At 49.8% G+C, this 19,431-nt stretch overlaps 2 protein-coding genes and 1 long non-coding RNA gene across 3 annotated transcripts in view; 2 read left to right on the forward strand and 1 right to left on the reverse strand.

Moving 5' to 3' along the window:
• LOC147096365 (zinc-binding protein A33-like) overlaps nt 1-7,409 on the forward strand; it is a 77,468-nt gene extending 70,059 nt beyond the window's left edge. Inside the window, exon 6 of the mRNA XM_085975175.1 lies at nt 5,356-7,409. Within this exon, the coding sequence (XP_085831301.1) occupies nt 5,356-5,906 (551 nt within the window). The 3' untranslated portion in view covers nt 5,907-7,409. The remainder of the gene's footprint in view (nt 1-5,355) is intronic.
• A 2,622-nt stretch (nt 7,410-10,031) lies between these two features.
• On the reverse strand, nt 10,032-16,846 carry LOC147096367 (uncharacterized). Its single transcript, XR_015074901.1, has 2 exons — nt 16,605-16,846; nt 10,032-12,237 (listed from the first exon to the last, which is right to left on the reverse strand). It is a non-coding gene; the product is annotated as an uncharacterized LOC147096367 (long non-coding RNA).
• Nucleotides 16,847-17,374: 528 nt separating this feature from the next.
• Nucleotides 17,375-19,431, forward strand: part of LOC147096368 (zinc-binding protein A33-like) — a 766,539-nt gene continuing 764,482 nt past the window's right edge. The window contains exon 1 of the mRNA XM_085975153.1: nt 17,375-17,517. The gene's annotated coding sequence lies outside the window, so the exon portion shown is untranslated. The remainder of the gene's footprint in view (nt 17,518-19,431) is intronic.

Below are 19,431 nucleotides of genomic sequence, written 5' to 3' on the forward strand. Positions count from 1 at the left end.
TAAAGGTGACTGCTCCCCAGCCCTTTGTATTTCTGGACCGGTCGACCACTCGAGGCAGAGCTCCATTCTGTTGTTAATAAAAGCCTTTGGTTACTCTTCTAACTCTCAGTCTTTTATGAGTAATTGATAGCGCATCACTGCCCAGGTATAAAGGTAGTCGACTGGCTGGTATTCCTCCTTGTTGGACCCGATCACCCACGAGGGTGGGCTCTGTTATTTAGTCAATAAAAACCTTTAGTTACGTTCCTAACTCGTCGCTTTTTATTGGACGAATTGATAGGCATATCAATTTTATTGACTAAATTTTAAAGATGTCTACTACTGGCCAGCCAGAAGCCCTCCCAGAAGCACAGCCACAGCAGCTTTCAGACACCGGGCTATGCCAGCCACACCAGCCGGCTTGGCTGCAAGCCCTCAAACCACCGTACCTGGATCTAAACCCACAGGCAGCAAACTCAGCCCTCAACTTCAAACACTGGCTGGACTGCTTCGAATCCTACCTGGAAGAATCCGGCGTCCCTCAGAGATCCAAACTAAGAGTTCTGAATGCCCAAGCGAGCCCGAGAGTATACGCACTCATCCAGGACACGACTACATACGAGGCCGCTATCAACCTACTGAAACAGCAGTACCGGAGCCCGGTAAATTACATGTACACCAGGCACCTCCTAAGATCCCGCCCGCAACAGCCAGGAGAGTCTGTAGCTGAATTTTTACGGGCGCTAAGAGCACTCGGCAGGAACTGTGACTTTAAAGCGGTGACGGCTGTTGAAAATACGGAAGATAATATCCGCGATGCCTTTGTGAAAGGCCTACGGTCCGACTACTCACGGCAAAGACTGCTTGAAGCTAAAGACCTCGACCTGGACAAAGCTGAAGCCCTCGCTCTCTCCCTAGAGGTGGCCCATCAGGACCAGGAGGCGTTGTCCAGGTACTGCTCGCGACCCTGGGACTCGGGCCTGACCCCTACCGCAATACCCTTCGCAGCGCCGCCCCCGGGACCTACCTCAGCGTCGGCGTCCCGGACCCGACCGGGACCGCCACCCCCGGTACCGGCTCCGACATCGGGCACCCGCGATCGGGCCGCCGGCTGCTTCTTTTGCGGCCAGGAGAAGCACCCGAGGTCGCGCTGCCCAGCCAGGAACTCTACCTGCTCAACCTGCAGGAAGAAAGGCCACTTCTCTAAGGCCTGCAGGAGCAGATCTTCAGAGGCCAGCAGTGCCTCATGCGAACTGTGGGGGCGGCCATCTTCTTTCAAGGCAACTGAAGCCAGCATCCCCACACGTGAGTCATGGGGGTGGCCATCTTTGATCAAGGCAACCGACCCCAATAGTGCCTCATGTGAGTTATGGGGGCAGCCATCTTCTCCGCCATTTTGTCCTACCTCGTGGGAGACGCCATTTTACCCACCATGCCCGACTGCCACCGGGCCCCCGGACCCGACGACCGCCTCGCCCGCAGACGACAACGACTCGCTTACCTACACACTAGCCTCCGTCACTCTGGATCAAGCCCGCCCACACCACCTGTCCAAGTCGATGATGGACATCAAAGTAAACGGCCACGCCACGACCTGCCTGTTCGACAGCGGAAGCACGGAGAGCTTCATCCACCCAGACACGGTGAGCCACTACTCCCTCCCTGTCCTGCCAACGCGCAACCGAATCTCGATGGCATCGAGGTCCTACGCCACGGACATTAGCGGCTACTGTGTTGTGACCTTGTCGGTTAAGGGTACGGAGTATAAAAATTTTAAACTCCTCGTCCTCCCCCAGCTCTGCGCTGCCGTCCTACTAGGGCTGGACTTCCAATCCCACCTCCAAAGTGTAACCCTAGCATACGGTGGACCCCTCCCCCCACTCACAGTCGACAACCAGCGAATGTTAAACCGCCCACCGCGTAACACCTGCAGCCTATCCACCCTCAAGGTGCCGCCAGCTTCCCTGTTCGCTAACCTCACCCCCGACTGCAAACCCGTCGCTACCAAGAGCAGGCGGTACAGCGCTGGGGACAGAGCCTTCATTAGCTCTGAGGTGCGGCGCCTCCTGAAAGAGGGCATTATCGAGGGGAGCAACAGCCCCTGGCGTGCCCAGGTCGTGGTCGTTAAGACCGGCGATAAAAATCGCCTGGTCATCGACTACAGCCAGACCATAAACAGATACACCCAGCTGGACGCATACCCCCTTCCCCGCATATCTGACATGGTCAATCAGATTGCACAATACCGCGTATTCTCGACCATCGACCTTAAGTCGGCCTACCACCAACTCCCTATCCACCCCGAGGACCGCCAGTACACCGCCTTCGAGGCGAATGGGCGCCTATACCACTTCCTTAGGGTCCCCTTCGGTGTCACCAACGGGGTCTCGGTCTTCCAAAGGGAGATGGACCGGATGGTTGACCAGAACGGACTGCAGGCCACATTCCCCTATCTAGATAACGTCACCATCTGCGTCCGCGACCGGCAGGACCATGACGTGAATCTGGAGAAATTCCTCCGTACGGCCCAACGGCTGAACCTCACCTACAATAAGGAGAAATGTGTGTTTAACACCTCGCGCCTTGCCATCCTTGGCTGTGTAGTAGAGAGCGGACTCATCGGCCCCGACCCCGAAAGAATGCGCCCCCTCATGGAGCTACCCCTCCCCCACTGCCCTAAGGCACTTAAGAGAACCCTGGGGCTCTTCGCCTACTATGCCCAATGGGTGCCCAATTATGCGGACAAAGCCAGACCCCTCATGAAGTCCACATCCTTCCCCCTCACGGAGGAAGCGTGCGCGGCCTTCTCCCTCATCAAGGGAGACATAGCCAAGGCCACAATGCACGCAGTGGATGAGTCCATCCCCTTCCAAGTCGAGAGCGATGCATCCGACTTCGCCCTAGCCGCTACCCTTAACCAGGAGGGGAGGCCGGTGGCCTTCTTCTCAAGGACCCTACAGGGCCCCGAGATCCGACACTCGTCGGTCGAGAAGGAAGCCCAGGCAATTGTGGAGGCGGTACGGCGCTGGAGGCATTACCTGGCAGGCAAACGATTTACCCTCCTCACCGACCAACGTTCGGTTGCTTTCATGTTTAATAACAAGCTGAGGGGCAAAATCAAGAATGACAAGATCTTGAGGTGGAGAATCGAGCTATCCACCTACGATTATGATATCTTGTACCGGCCAGGTAAGCTGAACGAACCCCCTGATGCTCTTTCACGAATTACATGCGCCAGCGCGCATATTGATAGACTTCAGACCCTCCACAACGACCTCTGCCACCCCGGGGTCACCAGACTTTACCATTTCATTAAGGCCCGCAACCTGACCTACTCCATCGAGGAGGTCAGGACCATGACCAGGAACTGCCAGACCTGCGCCGAGTGCAAACCGCACTTCTATAGGCCGGACAGAGCAAGCCTGATCAAGGCCACCCGCCCCTTCGAGCGCCTGATCATCGACTTTAAGGGGCCTCTACCGTCATCTGACCGCAATGTGTACTTCCTCAACATCGTTGATGAGTACTCCCGTTTCCCTTTTGCCTTCCCCTGCCCAGACATGACCAGTACCACGGTCATCAAGTGCCTGAACGACCTCTTCGCCTTGTTCGGGTTCCCGAACTATATACATAGTGACCGGGGCTCCTCCTTCATGAGCGAGGAACTCCGTCAGTTCCTACTAGCGAGAGGTATTGCAGCAAGTAGGACCACCAGCTACAACCCCCGAGGGAACGGCCAGGTGGAAAGAGAGAACGCGACGGTATGGAAGGCCGTCCTCTTAGCCTTAAAGTCTAAGGGCCTCCCAACCTCCCGCTGGCAGGAAGTCCTCCCGACAGCGCTGCACTCCATCCGGTCACTACTTTGCACTGCCGTTAACGCCACCCCCCATGAACGAATGTTTGTTTTCCCCAGGAAGTCGACTACGGGAACCACTCTACCAACCTGGCTGACCTCGCCGGGGCCCGTCTTGCTGCGAAAGCACGTGAGGGCCCATAAAACGGACCCCCTGGTCGAGAGGGTGAACCTCCTGCACGCCAACCCCCAGTACGCCTACGTGGCTTACCCAGACGGGCGGGAGGACACTGTCTCCTTACGAGACCTCGCACCCTCGGGCACTCCGGAGACACCACCTTTACCCCCCCCCACCACCCCCCCAATTCCAGCCCAGGTAGACGGCATGCCAGAACCCCACGAGCCTTCGCCGACCACGCAGACACCAGCATTAACACCGGATAATGCAGCATTGCCGCTGCGACGATCGGAGAGGCTTACGAGGCCTCCGGACAGACTGACATACCAGAACTGGTAGTACACTTCACCCCGCCGGACTCAAATCTAAACAAGGGGTGAATGTGGTAAACCACTTTTATCGTTCACTATCATTACACTATAGTTATCACTGTTGTATTGTTATCACTGTTCTCACTGTTGTATCACTATACGAGGTCGCCTCTTGTCGCGCTGTTATACCTGGGCTGACCAGCTCCGACTCCGCCCATGGCTCCACCTACCTGCCCAGGTATAAAGGTAGTCGACTGGCTGGTATTCCTCCTTGTTGGACCCGATCACCCACGAGGGTGGGCTCTGTTATTTAGTCAATAAAAACCTTTAGTTACGTTCCTAACTCGTCGCTTTTTATTGGACGAATTGATAGGTATATCAGACATAAAAGATCCCATGGCACTATTTCGAAGAAGAGCAGGGGAGTTATTCCTGGTGTCGTGGGCCAATATTTATCCCTCAATCAACATTACAAAAAAAACGATGATCATTATCACATTGCTGTTTGTGGGAGCTTGCTGTGCGCAAATTGGCTGCTGCATTTCCCACATTACAACAGTGACTCCACTTCAAAAGTACTTCATTCGCTGTAAATCCTTCTTTCTTTCTCCACCCCCTCTCCATCCCTCTCTCTCTCCCCTCCCCCTCTCTCTTCCCTGCCGCTCCTGCTCTCTCCCATCGCCCTCTTCTCCCCTCCCCCGCTGCTCCTGCTCTCTCCCATCGCCCTCTTCTCCCCTCCCCCCCGCTCTCTCCCCTCCCCCTCTCTCTCCCCTCCCCCACTTTGTCACCCATACCCTCCGTCACTCTCTCCCCTTCCCCCACTCTCTCGCACCTGCCCATCCCCTCTCCTCCCCGTCCCCCCTCTCTCGCCCCTCCCCCTCTCTCTCCCACTCCCCTCCCCACCGCTGTCTCCAGTGGTTCTCGGGTTTTTATCTCTGGGCACGGAGTTGGGGGTAAATGAGGTAAATCGACCCCCCAGGTGTAAACCCTGGAGTGACAGCAGATTCCCTGAGTGGGCACTTTAGAAAGGAAAGTATTTGAATAAATCACAGCAAGAAACTAAATCACGGACTGTGTTATTTTACTTTCCCCAGCTCCAGCCTCTCTGACTCTGGATCCGAACACAGCAAATCCCCGGCTCATCCTGTCTGAGGACCGGACCAGTGTGAGATTCGGAGACAAAGAGCAGCCGCTCCCTGACACCCCGGAGAGGTTTAATTCCTGGGCCAGTGTCCTGGGATCGGAGGGATTCACATCAGGGAGACACTACTGGGAGGTGGAGGTGGGGGACAAGACCTGGTGGATTGTGGGAGTGGCCCAAGAGTCTGCCGGGAGGAAAGGGGAAATCAGACTGAGACCCGAGACCGGGTACTGGACTGTGGGGCTGTACCCCGGAAGTGACTATTTTGCCGGCACCTCCCCCTCACTGACCCCCCTCACCCCGAGTGTGAAGCCCCGGAAGATCGGGGTGTACCTGGACTATGAGGGCGGACAGGTGTCATTTTACAATGCGGACAACATGTCCCATCTCCACACTTTCACCCACACTTTCACTGAGAGAATCTTTCCCTTCTTCTGTCCGGGACTGAATGACGGCGGGAAAAACTCCGCACCTGTGATAATCTGTGGGGTTAAAGGTCACTAACAGGTCCATTAAAAATTATTGCCAGGCCTTTCAGGAGTGAAATTAGGAAACATTTCGACACACAAAGGGTGGTAGAAGTTTGGAACTCTTGTCCACAAACCGTAATTGCTGCTAGGTCAATTGTTAATTTTAATCCTGAGATTGATAGATTTTTGTTAACCAAAGATATTAAGGGATATGGGCCAAAGGCGCGTGTCTGGAGTTACGTCACAGATCAGCCATGATCTCATTGAATGGTGGAACAGGCTCGAGGGGCTGAATGGCTTCTTCCTGTTCCTATCCTGAACTAATGGGCTGATTTTAAGAGCCCCCGCCTGGTGTAACCGGAGTGAGAGTCACCTGGAAATGGCACTAAAGTTTACACTGGAGCTTCAGCCATCGCCACCTTGGGGAGGGTCCTGAGATGGGCAGCGGGAACGCCCACCTGTTTCAGGGGGAAACCTCGTCATTTGCAAACCGGGGACCCGTGAAGTACAGAGGACCCGGATTGTAATTTTCAGATACAAATGGGCGGAGTGTGGGCGCGTTGAGTGACCGAACCAGCTGCTCTTCAAACACCCGCTGGAGGCCGCTCGGAAATCAGACAAAGTTTCTTTTCATTTTTTAACAGATCTCTCGCTCCTAAAATCTACAGATTAAAAAAACCATATTCCTGACTTCATTTAACCATTACTTTCTGATTTACTTCATTTTGTTCACAAATATTTTCAACCTCCCTCGTGTTCCGCCCCCTTCAAGTACGTTTCTTATTCTTTTTCATAGAAGTGCGAACATTCCACGTTGAAAGTTTCTTCTGTATTTTTTAAATTCATTCCCAGGATGTGGGGGTCACTGGCAAGGCCAGCATTTACTGCCCATCCCTAATTGCCCTGAAGATGTTGCTGAGCCGCCTTCTTCAAACGCTGCAGTCTGTGTGGTGAAGGTTCTCCCAGTGTTGTTAGGGAGGGAGTTCCAGGATTTTGACTCAGCGACAGTGAAGGAACGGCCGATATATTTCCAAGTCAGGATGGTGGGGAACTTGGAGGTGGTGGTGTTCCCATGTGTCTGCTGCCCTTGTCCTAGGCGGTAGAGATCGCGGGTTTGTGAGGTGCTGTTGAAGAGGCCTTGGCGAGTTGCTGCAGTGCATCTTGTAGATGGTACACACTGCAGTCACAGTGCGCCGGTGGTGGAGGGAGTGAATGTTTAAGGTGGTGGGTGGGGTGTCAATCAAGCGGGCTGCTTTGTGCTGGATGGTGTCGAGCTTCTCGAGTGTTGCTGGAGCTGCACTCATCCAGGCGAGTGGAGAGTATTCCATCACACTCCTGACTTGTGCCTTGTAGGTGGTGGAAAGGCTTTGGGGAGTCAGGTGGTGATCGAAAGTGATTTGACCAAATCAGTTGTGAATATTCTTGTGCATTATTTTTTCAGTTTTAAGCCATGAAACAAGCCACTGTGACAGGTTAATGATTTAGATCAGTGTTTCTTACTAATGAAATTAATAAATTGGTTGATTGCTTCTCCAAATAGTTGTGATTATTATTTCATTGTTGCATTATATAAGTCATGAATCAGACATTACATACTTCCATTTCATTTATTTTCTTATATTAAGTCAGTATGAATAATATTTACATTCTTGTACTCTTGTCTGGTATTGTTAAGATGAGCACACTTATTGGGGATTTTACAGGTGAAGTAAGAAAACAGGAAAGGCCCTCCGTACCAGGGCTGAGAATGTCCATTACAGGTCTCCACACTCTATACTGGGTGGGTCCTTTAAATGCTCCCAGAGACAGGCTGCCTTCCACTATGTTTGGCTGATAGTCGTCTTCACTAATAATGTAAATATCAAATATTTAACAGCAGAAAATAAAAGAAGCTCTTCAATATGCTACTGTATAATAGGCTTATATTCACTAGAGTTTAGAAGAATGAGAGGGGATCTCATGGAAACTTATAAAATTCTAACAGGACTAGACAGACTAGATGCAGGAAGGATGTTCCCGATGGCAGGGGGAGTCCAGAACCAGGGGTCACTGTCTAAGGATAAGGGATACGCCATTTAGGACTGAGATGAGGAGGAATTTCTTCACCCAGAGAGTGGTGAACCTGTGGAATTCTCTGCCACACAGGCTAGTTGAGGCCAATTCATTAAATATATTCAAGGAGTTGGATCTATTTCTTGAGGCTAAAGGGATCAAGGGATATGGGGAGAAAGCCGGGAGAGGGTACTGAATTTGGATGATCAGCCATGATCTCATTAAATGGCAGAGCGGGTTCGAGGGGCCGAATGGCCTACTCCTGCTCCTATCTTCTATGTTTCTATAATGTTGTAAAGTTATTTTTGGAGAGCGTGTCATACCTCTGCTCCTCGGGCGTACTCTCCTGAAATAGAGAGAAACACAAATGTTAACTCACAGCAGACCGCTGGCAGAGCTCAAACAGACTAAACAAGGCTGGACTTTGCAGCATGAAAGAGCTCGAGAGTCAATAGTAAAGTGTGGAGCAACTCGCTGATCTCAGCTGCCAAAAACCTGAAGGAAAAGCTTTGGGCCTTTGAGAGGACCGGACGAGAACTAATGGAAGGAAATGATTGTAAAGCTAATTAGCAAAGGTGGGTGGATAGTATTGGACTAATTGAGTCAAAGTTTAGTGAAGTGGATGGGCTGGTACTCAATATTACGGGCGAGTCACTGGGGAGCTGTGACTGGGATTTTTACAAACAGGTACAGGGTCAGCAAGAAACAGAAATAAGTGCTGGAGGAAACCGAGCACACAAGATAATAGAGGATGCACTGACGACAGGAAGAACGCTTGTAAAGACTCTGAGAAAGGCACAACAATGTGCAGATACAGGAACATAGGAAGAGGAGTCGGCCATTCAGCCCCTCGAGCCTGTTCCACCATTCAATTAGATCAAGCACTAACTCCTAATGCAGAAGACCAAGTCATGGAGGAAGAAGTAGTTCAGAAGCCAGAGAACAGGGTTAGGACAAAGATGCAGTTGGTGAGGTGCAGGGAGATTCTGGCTGTCGGGAGGTGGGTAGTGATGAGTGTGGTAATGATGATGAGTTGGTTACCTAGAGATAGGTCTGTGCACATTGAAGATAAATGACAAAAGGTACTGGAGGAGCAGGAAGGGCTAAATGACAATGTAAGAAATCATGTAAGGGCTCTGAAACCTCCCATGTAAGGATGGCCTAGAAAATCAAGGCAATTTCCTTTGTTATACTTCCTGTTTATGGTGAAAAATATGTTTTGCAAAGAAAATCGCGAATATGAATAACTGTCCGTCAATCTGCTGCGAAAATAATACTGGGGCTTTGAAAAGTAAATGGCGTTCTCCTTGTGATAACAAAGGGAGCGAGATGGCCAAATAAAAACAATTCATCTGGTCAGGAACGTTGAAGTAGCTGCAAGAAGCATTTCCATTGGATAGGAGGGAGAAGGCCAGGAGGAAATGTGATCCCACATGACACTGATTAAAGAGTGGAATCTAGACAGCAGGTGGGTGATATACAAGAACCAGGTAACATTAACAAGGGTAAACTAGGGGCCAAAAGATGGGAACATCTACAGTAAGCTGTATAGACGGGAATGCTGAATGCATTCGGAATCAGCAATTCTGAGTCGAGTCTACTGTAGCACTCGGAAACTACAGTGTTGTGGGAATATTATAAACATGGCTGACTGCAGAGGATGGTGCACAGGAACAGGAGGAGGCCATTCAGCCCTTCGAGCCTGTTCCACCATTCAGTTCGATCATGGCTGATCTGTACCTCAACTGCATTTACCCGCCTTTGCTCCATATCCCTCGATGCCCTTAACCAACAAAAATCTACCCATCTCAGTCGTGAAAATTTTGACTTGTTTGTTCCTGGCATCCACAGTCTTTTGAGGGAGAGAGTTTCAGATTTCCACAACCTGTTCTGTGAATGAATAAAAAATAAAGAATTAAGTATTTGGGGATAGTAGACAGGAAGGATGTGATGTGGCCCTGGATGTCAAAGACACCCAGGAGATTAAAGATGTTCATCCCGTGGGTAGTGTTCGGGTCTAATTGGAGCCTGAGCGGGCCAAGTGATATACGAGGTCGACGCGTTACCCAACTTAGACTTATGTGAATAAACTCACACAACCAAATAGTTTGAGAGAAGTCAAAATGCACAGTTTAATGTACAGAGCGCTCTGGGAGAAGAAGAACAGTAGACCCCCGCGGTCTCAGCTGCCAGCTTCTCGGTTTTACAATAGTAGCCGAGCTTCTTTTATACAGTTTAAAAACAGGAAAGGTACCATATCAGCAGTTATTACATTAATTCCTTGGCCAATCTGGTACTTTAGCATCCTTCAACTTTGGCCAATCCGATACCTTAGCAACCCTTAATCACATTCTGTCAAAAACAAGTTAATTATATTATTATACCATTAGCTAGCTTCTTTCACAAACAACTTAATTATATTACTGTTAGCTAGCTTCTTTCATGTGACATGTTGGTATTTCGCAACCCTATTCTCACAGTGATACCTATGTCCTGCCAGTTGCGTAACCCTGCCCTTAAATACCCTTTACCCCCCTTGTTCTTCCTAAACATAATTTTTCGCTCTTACACTTTTACCCCAACAGTTGACTCGCCGTTCCTGTCTTACGTCTGTACAAGTGATGTCACAAGTTGGTGCAAGCAGATCAAGTCAGCTGTCTGTTACGCCAGTGTCTGCAAAATGTCAATAAATGTCAAGTATTTCAGCAGGCACTACGGTGCCATTTTAAATTTTCCTCCAACAGGTAGTGCAAAGTTACCCCATTAACTACACACCATCAGATCAGAATAAGGCGGCAGGCATTTTACTCAGTGAAGAGATGAGAAGGGAATGGGAAAGCAGGTTATGTTAATGTCTCCTTCAACCAACCAAGTGGATACCAAAGTGGTTCTGAATCTAGTTTGATAAATATAATGCAGGACTGCTTCACGGCCCATTGCATTAGCGAAGTCACGGGAGGCAATGCACATTTTGACTCGATGATGGTCAGTGACTGAGGAGACTTTGGAGCAGTGGCCACAGAATGAGCCATTTTCACATAATCTGGGATTGAGAAAAGCCCAGGAGCAGCAGCCATGGAAGTAATTTTTAAAAACTTAAATGCAACGAGAGAGGAGTTTAAGAGACCAAAGTAACCGTGTTACCGTGAGCAAGGTGAGTGCGTCCTGCTCATTCAATCCCATCTCTATGTACGGTAACCTTTGCTGAGCTTAGAATCATAGAACCTTACAGCACAGGAGGAGGCCATTTGGCCCGTTATGCCTATGCCGGCTCTTTGAAAGAGCTGTCCAATTTATTCCCACCCCCCAGCTTTTCCCCAGAACCCTGAAAATGAGTCCTCTTCAAGTACATGTCCAATTGCCTTTTGAAAGTTCCTATGGAATCTGCTTCCTCCAGCCTGTCAGGTCGTGTGTCCCAGATCTTAACAACACTCCGTCTATAAACATTTCTCCTCATTTCACCTCTAGTTCTTTTACCAGTTATTTTAAATCTATGACCTCTGGTTACTGACCCACTCGCCAGAGGAAACAGTTTCTTCCTTATTTGCTCATCAAAACTGCACATAATTGTGAAAACCTCAATTAGGTCTCCCCTTAACCTTCTCTGCTCCAATTTGAACAATTCCAGCTTCTCCAATCTCTCCACATAACTGAAGTATCTCATCCCTGGTATCATCCTGGTGAACCTCCTTTGTACCATCTCCAAGGCCTTGACATCTTTCCTAAAGTGTGGTGCCCAGAATTGAACCCAATACTCCAGCTGAGGCCTAACCAGTGATTTGAAAAGCTTTAGCACCACTTCCTTTTTGAATTCAAAGCCAAGTATCCCACGAGCTTTCTTGACTGCCTCATCAACTTGTCCCGCCACCTTCAAAGATTTGTGAACAGGCACCCCAGGTCCTTCTGCTCTTGCAGCCCCTCAAAATAGGACCATTTAGATTCTACTGCCTCTCCATGTTGTTTATCCTGAAGTGCATCACTTCACACTGAAATTGCATCTGCCAATTTCAGCAGTCTGTCTCTATCCTCCTGAAATCTGCCACTATCCTCCTCACTATTTACGATGTTACCAAGTTTTGTATCATCCGCAACCTTCGAAATTGTACTTTCTATACCCAAGTCCAGGTCATTTATATACAAGAAAAGCTTCTTGTGAATTGTCTCGGATTTCTTGCAGATTTGTCTCCATTCTGAATAAAATACCCTCCTTTTCCTCATTCAGTTCTTCGACCAAGTTCCTCTCTCTCGTCCAAAATATAGCGCAATTTAGACAATTCAGAGTTGATGAGGTTCTGCGATTGATTCAACTGTTCCTGTGAAAACAAAAAGAGTTTGTTCAAGAAGGAAGCAAAACTATCGCAGGTCACAAGCACATTGATCCCCATGCTTAATAAACGCTGAGCCACACTGCTGAAAATGCACAGGGATAGAGTTCTGTTATCCGGGCATGGGGTGCATCACACGCTACCCGTACAGGCGCAGCCCACAACGGCCCACTGAGAATTCACCTTCATTTCACAGATGCTTTCTTGCTGCTTAAATTCTAAATTTTAAAAAGAGGTTTTCTTCTGCTTCAGAGAATGTAGGATTGTGTTCATTTTCTCCTGGAATTGAAACTCAGTGAGGTTTGAAAATAATTGGCAAAAAATCCAGGGGGAAAATGAGGGGAAAGATTTTTACACAGCGAATTGTGGTGGTCTGGAATGCACTGCCTGAAAGGGCAGTGGAAGCAGATTCAATGGTAACTTTCAAAAGGGAATTGGAGAAATAGTTGAGTAGGAGACAGTCACAGGGCTCTGGGGAGAGAGCAGGGGAGTGAGGCTAATGGGATAGCTCTTTCAAAGAGCCAGCACAGGCACGATGGGCTGAATGGCCTCCTCCTGTGCTGTGAGCTTCTAGGATTCTAGGTGCTGACAGTAGAGTCAGATTAGAAGGATTAAATGTGAATGTTTTAAAAAATGTCTAGGGGGACCGACTTTAACTTCACTTCACAATGGTTGCAGCTGGTGCAAAGCTGAAGTGGAGTCAAACTCTCTCCTGGCCCAAGGTCAATGGAAACTATTGATCTTCAGAGTTACTCTGCAGATCTCCCCTCGCCATCAATCTCAAACTGCTTTGCATCAACACAGTAAGTGGCCTGACTGTCCCAATCACACTGAGACAGGACATACTGAGTTAAGACATGCAGCATCAGCTGAATTATAAACACAAGTACTGAGCTTTCTATACTTCAACAACATTACAGAGTCACAAGAAGATTCCCGCCCTCCTCCAGCTCACAAGATAGCCTGAAATTTAAATAAAATGCAAAGTCAGGCAACTCGAAGCTTCCTATTTGGACGAAGAGCAGGGGAGTTCTCCCCGGTGTCCTGGGCCAATATTTATCCCTCAACCAACATCACTAAAACAGATGAGCTGGTCATTGTCACATTGCAGCATGTGGGAGCTTGCTGTGCGCAGATTGGCTGCCGCGTTTCCTACATTACAACAGTGACTACACTTCAAAAGTACTTCATTGGCTGTAAAGCGCTTTGGGACGTCCTGAGCTGGTGAAAGGCACTATATAAATGCAAGTCTGTCTTTCTATGGGATTAATACACCCTATTAATGCAGCATGGCCTGCCCTCTGCTAGAAACTGTCAGACTACAACAGGAGAGGCTTCCAAACTATTCCCTGCTGAGGACCCCCTGTGACACACACCCAGGGAGCCCCTGTAAACACTGGCACACCACCCTCCCCCGTCCCCCTGCTCACACACAGAGAGCCCTTGTCCTAACTTGTAAAACACAGCGTCAATTCCCCAAAGGAAACAGTGGCCTCATTGCAGAAGTTACCGAACAGCAGACAGCAACAGAAATAACACGCTGGTAAGTCAGAGGCAGAAAGACATAAAAAAACTGAATGACAAGATTTGAGAAACTTCACTCCTCCTTCCCCCAATCCCCCTCATCCCCACCGCCCCCAATCTCCTCAACCCCCTCATCCTCAACCCCACTCCTGATACCCCCTCATCAGTCCCATTACCCCTCCTCACCCCCCTACCCCATCTCCTCCGTAGATTGGGCCTATACTCTCTGGAGTTTAGAAGAATGAGAGGTGAGCTCACTGAAACATACAAGACTCTGAGGGGGATTGACAGGGTAGATGCGGAGAGGTTGTTTCCCCTGGCTGGAGAGTCTAGAACTAGGGGTCACAGTCTCAGGATAAGGGGTCGGCCATTTCAGACTGAGATGAGGACTTTCGTCTCTCAGAGGGTTGTGAATCTTTGGAATTCTCTCCCCCAGAGGGCTGTGGATGCTCAGTCATTGAGTATATTCAAGACAGAGAGCGAGAGATTTTTGGACTCTGGGGGAATCGAGAGATATGGGGATCGAGCGGGAAAGTGGAGTTGAGGTTGAAGATCAGCCGTGATCTTATTGAATGGTGGAGCAGGCTCCAAGGGCCGTATGGCCGACTCCTGCTCCTAATTCTTATGTTATGTTCTTATTTTCCCGTCTAGTAGATTCTCAACTCAGAAGCAAGACTGCACCAATATTATGCACAAGAGCCATGGCTTCAACACAGCAGACACGCAGAATATATTCCCTCTGGTAAACGGTTAGTTCAAAACAAATCTGGACAAAGTGCCTGGATATTTCCATTAATCTAACATTGCCAGACGCAAATGAAATTTTAAAAAACAGGCCAATTATATAGGAGAGTGTCAGAAGGGCAAGAGAATATCACATTTAAACTTTCCATCACATCCACACTCCTTGTGGAACAGGTTTATTTGTGTGAACAAAAACACCTCACTCTCGGCCGATCTCACAGTCAAACAGTCCAAATCTCCAAGAGAGGGTCAAAACTGCAGGTCTCGTGCCTCTGCTAAAATCACACAGCGAAAGCCCCGGGAGAGAGAGTCAGCAGAACTGCTTTTGTGGTGTCCTGCATGTTGTGTCAGCCGTGGCTCAGTGGGCAGCACCCTCACCTCCGAATCAGAAGGTTGTGGGTTCAAGTCCCACTCCAGAGACTTGAGCACAAAATCTAGGCTGACACTCCCAGTGCTGCACTGAGGGAGTGCTGCACTGTCGGAGGTGCTGTCTTTCGGATGAGACTTTAAACTGAGGCCCCGCCTGCTCTCAGGTGGATGTAAAAGATCCCATGGCACTATTGTGAAGAGGAGCAGGGGAGTTATCCCCGGTGTCCGGGCCAATATTTATCCCTCGACCAACATCACATAAAACAGATTTTCTGGTCATTATCACATTGCTGTTTGTGGGAGCTTGCTGTGTGCAAATTGGCTGCTGCGTTTCCTACATTACAACAGGGACTGAACTTCAAAAGTATCTTCATTGGTTGTAAAGCACTTTGGGACGTCTGGTGGTGGTGAAAAGCGCTGTATAAATGTAAGTCTTTATGGTCATTAGGGCCCATCACCACTTTATGCTTTGCGCAGTGTTGCCAAGGTAAAAAAGTTCTTGTAAGACAGAGCACTATTTTTAAACCGTATACAGAGGAAATGACTCCTCGGTGCGGTGAAACGACCACACTCACCAATTTATAAAAATATTGATGCAGACACAAAGGTCAAGCCTGCTGCAGGTGTAATCTTTGCCCGGCAGCCAGCATGCTCGGTTAAAATAAAGCTGCAGGCTTTGAAATGGGCCTACCAAGGGAAAAATTCCAGCTTGAACCAATTTCCCAATACAAATTAAATGAGATTGAATGAGCTCAGGAGAAGAGGAAAGACTGCGCAAGTGGTAGAGCATTGATTCAGTGGCATGGTTTAGCTCACCACGCTGGAGTAAGTATTTAATACCAGACAAAAACCACGAGCAAAAAAAGGCTCACATGCAGGTTTAACTTGCTTGGCAAAGTGCTCGTAAATGAGACACGTGTTCCTTCTGAAATCGGGACAGAAATACAGTACTACACATCACCTCAGACTTGTACAGAGCTGCTTTTGAAATGGGCTTTGCACATCTCCCTACTACAGAGTTAGTGTAGAATTACAGCACACAAACAGGCCGCTCGGTCCAACTGGTCCGTGCCGGTGTTTATGCCCCACACGAGCCTCCTCCCACCCCATTCGGCATATCCTTCTATTCCTGATGTGTCCTGGGTAATATTTACCCCTCAACCAACACCCCCAGAACTGCCCCCAACTCCTGCTGTCTATTTTTCTGGATTACCAATTTGTTTTTTTTATAAACTCAGAAGGTTGTGGGTTCAAGTCCTGCTCCAGAACCTTGAGCACAAAAGTCTGGGCTGACTCTCCCAGTGCAGTACTGAGGGAGTGCTGCACTGTCGGAGGTGCCTCTTTCAGATGAGACCTTAACCCGAGGCCCTGTCTACCCTCTCAGGTGGACGTAAAAGATCCCATGGCACTATTTTGAGGAAGAGCAGGGGGAGTTATCCCCGGTGTCCTGGCCAATATTTATCCCTCAATCAACATCACTAAAACAGAGATTATCTGGTCAGGATCACATTGCTGTTTGTGGGAGCTTGCTGTGCACAAATCGGCTCCCGCCTTTCCCACATTATAAACGTGAGTACATTTCAAAACTACGTCCAGATCACAACAATTCGCTGTGTAAAATTTAAAGTTTCATGTCATTGCAAACAAATGAGTTTCACCCTCTGTGTAATAATCCACTACACAGTTCAACACATTATAGTACAGACTGTAACAAACACCTTCTTCTTCTTCTTCTTCTTCCTCCTCCTCCCCCCAGTCCTCTCTGTTCAGCAGGTTATCGGCGAAGAAGCGACTGTCCAGCTCGCTCATCAAACCCGTTGCCATGACGCCCTCGCTAAACCAGGCGGCAGCCACCGTGAGCCGCTCCAACTGGCCAAGACCAGAGCCCAGCGCGGCGTCATTGCCGCTCGGCCCCAACTCACTGCCCGAGCTCCGAGTCCGACTCCCACTGAGTGAAAGGCGATCCGGCCAATCGGCTTCCCCCGGGAGAGCCCCGCCCCGGAAACCCGCCCCTCACTCGGAGTGAAAGGCGATCTGGCCAATCCGCTTCCCCGGGAGAGCCCCGCCCCTCACTCGGAGTGACAGGCGATCCGGCCAATCCGCTTCCCCTGCATGAGGCACGCCCCGGAAACCCGCCCCCGATTCCGAGTGACAAGCGCTCCGGCCAATCCGCTTCCCCGTCATATTCCCGCCCCTCACTCTGAGTGACAGACACTCCGGCCAATCCGCTTCCACTGGGAGATCCCCGCCCCCCTCACTCTGAGTGACAGACACTCCGGCCAATCCGCTACCCCGGGCGAGCCCCGCCCCGGAAACCCGCCCCCTCACATTGAGTGACAAGCACTCCGGCCAATCCGCCTCCCCCGGGAGAGCCCCGCCCCGGAAACCCGACCCCTCAGTCTGAGTGACAGGCGCTTCGGCCAATCGGCTTCCCCGGCAGCTCCTCACCGGGCCCCTACTGGCCAATCAGCGCCGCCGGGGGGCGGGGTTTTCGGCGATGATTTGGGTTGACAGAGGCTCGCGCTCGGAACTGGCCGGTTGGGTTTAAATATTTATTTTTTAAGGGGCGTCAATCTTTGTCCCTGTGAGCGGGCGAGGTGTCTCCTGCTGTGATGTGCGTGTGTACAATAGGTCAGTGTGGGGGCAATATTTGCTCAGGTTGGGCTGTTTTCTCCCGAAGCCCAGGAGCTGGAAAGTGGGATTAGGCGGGATGGATCTTTCCGGGCGGCACAGACACGATGTGTCGAAAGGCCTCCTTCTGGGCCATAAATTTTACTGATTCTATTCTCTGATGTCGGATACAGGGCATTCTTCATCACCCGTATGGTGATATCAAATCAAATGTCAATATCTCAGGCAGATATCCAGGGCAAAGCTTGCGGTGTAACAGCGGATATCTTGTAGGCTGCCTGTGAATTTCCTCTGCGGGCAGCGCTCAATGATGGGCTCCAGGGTCTGATTAGGAGCTCCACAGTCACAGGATGGAGATGCTTTAATCTTCCATCTATGGAGAAGGTGGCAGCATCGACCATGAGCGGTTCTGGGGCGGTGGATGGTTGTCCACTGTTTGTGAGGAAGGTTTGATCTTTGGAGCGAAGGCGGGTAAATGGAGTTGAGGTGCAGATCAGCCCCGATCTCATTGAAAGGTGGAAAAACTCTCCAGGGGCTGAATGGCCCCCTCCTGTTCCCACAACTAGCTCAGTCTGCTAATGGGCAGAGGGGCTGCCCTTCAGGTGAGATGTTAATCCAAGGCCGCGTCTGCCTCAAGTGGGTGATTCAGATCCCGCGGCAAAGAGGAGCCGGGGAGTTCTCCCGGTGTCCGGGCCAACATTCCTCCCTCAACCAGCACCGCCAAAGAGAGATTAACTGGTCATTCATCTCATTGGCTCTCTGTGGGATCTTGCTGTGTGTAAAATGACTGCTGCATTTTCCTCGCTAACCACGGCTACTGCAGTTGGGAGTAACGCACTGCGGGTGCAGTGAGTTTCTGGGCTGGGTTGAGACGCTGTTTGATCGCAAGTCTTTCATTGTTACAAAGTGCACCGCCAGCACCTGCTGGCAGGATATCAGTGCTGCAGGAAAGAATTCCCCATTAAAAATGGCCCAAGAAGCGGTGACTGTCTCTGAAGGTTCACAAGGACAGTGATGCCCCTGGAGGGGGAGGGGGAAGGCCCCCATTGGCTCAGAGGATAAATGCCTCCAGGATTTAATGTCCTTCAAGTATATAACAGCCTTGGAGTTGATGGTGTTAGTGGAGGGTTTTGTATGGTTGATGTGGAAGTTGACTCTGTGCTTGTGGTTAATGGAGTAGAAATTGGACCTCATTGTCCCGGTTTATGGGGGTAAAATGGACGCAGTGAGGGACAGATTTTGGGGCCAACGTCTGGCGCCCAATTGGCTCGGGCCATTTTCAGACGTCCTTGGAGTTCTCCCCAGTGTCCAGGTCAATATTTCACAGAATCACAGAATCACACAGCACAGGAGGTCACTCGGCCCTTCGTGCCTGTGCCGGCTCTTTGAAAGAGCGAAACAATTAATCCCACTCCACTGCCCTTTCCCCACAGCCCTTCTCTAGCCTCTCCACGTAACTGAAGTCCCGCATCCCTGGTACCAGTCCAGTAAACTGTATTTCCCAGAATTGGACACAATACTCCAGCTTGGGCCGAACCAGTGATTTAGGAAGGTTCAGCATAACTTCCTTGCTATTGTAATCTATGACTCTGTTTATAAAGCTCAGGATACTGTATATTATTTAGCAGCCATCTCACCTTGTCCTGCCACCTTCAAAGATTCCTGTACAAACACCCCCAGGTCTCTCTCTTCCTGCACCCCCTTTAAAATTGGACCATTTATGTTATATTGCCTCTCCCCATTCTTCCTACCGAAATGCATCATTTCACACTATGTTGAATTGCATCTGCCATGTGTCTGCCCATTTCACCAGTCTGTCCATATCCTCCTGAAATTTATTACTATCCTCCTCACTGTTTACTGCCTGTCCGAGTTTTGTGTCATCTGCAAACTTTGAAATGTTGCCTTTTATAC

The sequence above is a fragment of the Somniosus microcephalus genome, unplaced genomic scaffold (genome assembly GCF_052327205.1).
Source record: "Somniosus microcephalus isolate GS21.2 unplaced genomic scaffold, FLI_Smic_1.0 unresolved_chr1, whole genome shotgun sequence".
Taxonomy (NCBI): domain Eukaryota; kingdom Metazoa; phylum Chordata; class Chondrichthyes; order Squaliformes; family Somniosidae; genus Somniosus; species Somniosus microcephalus.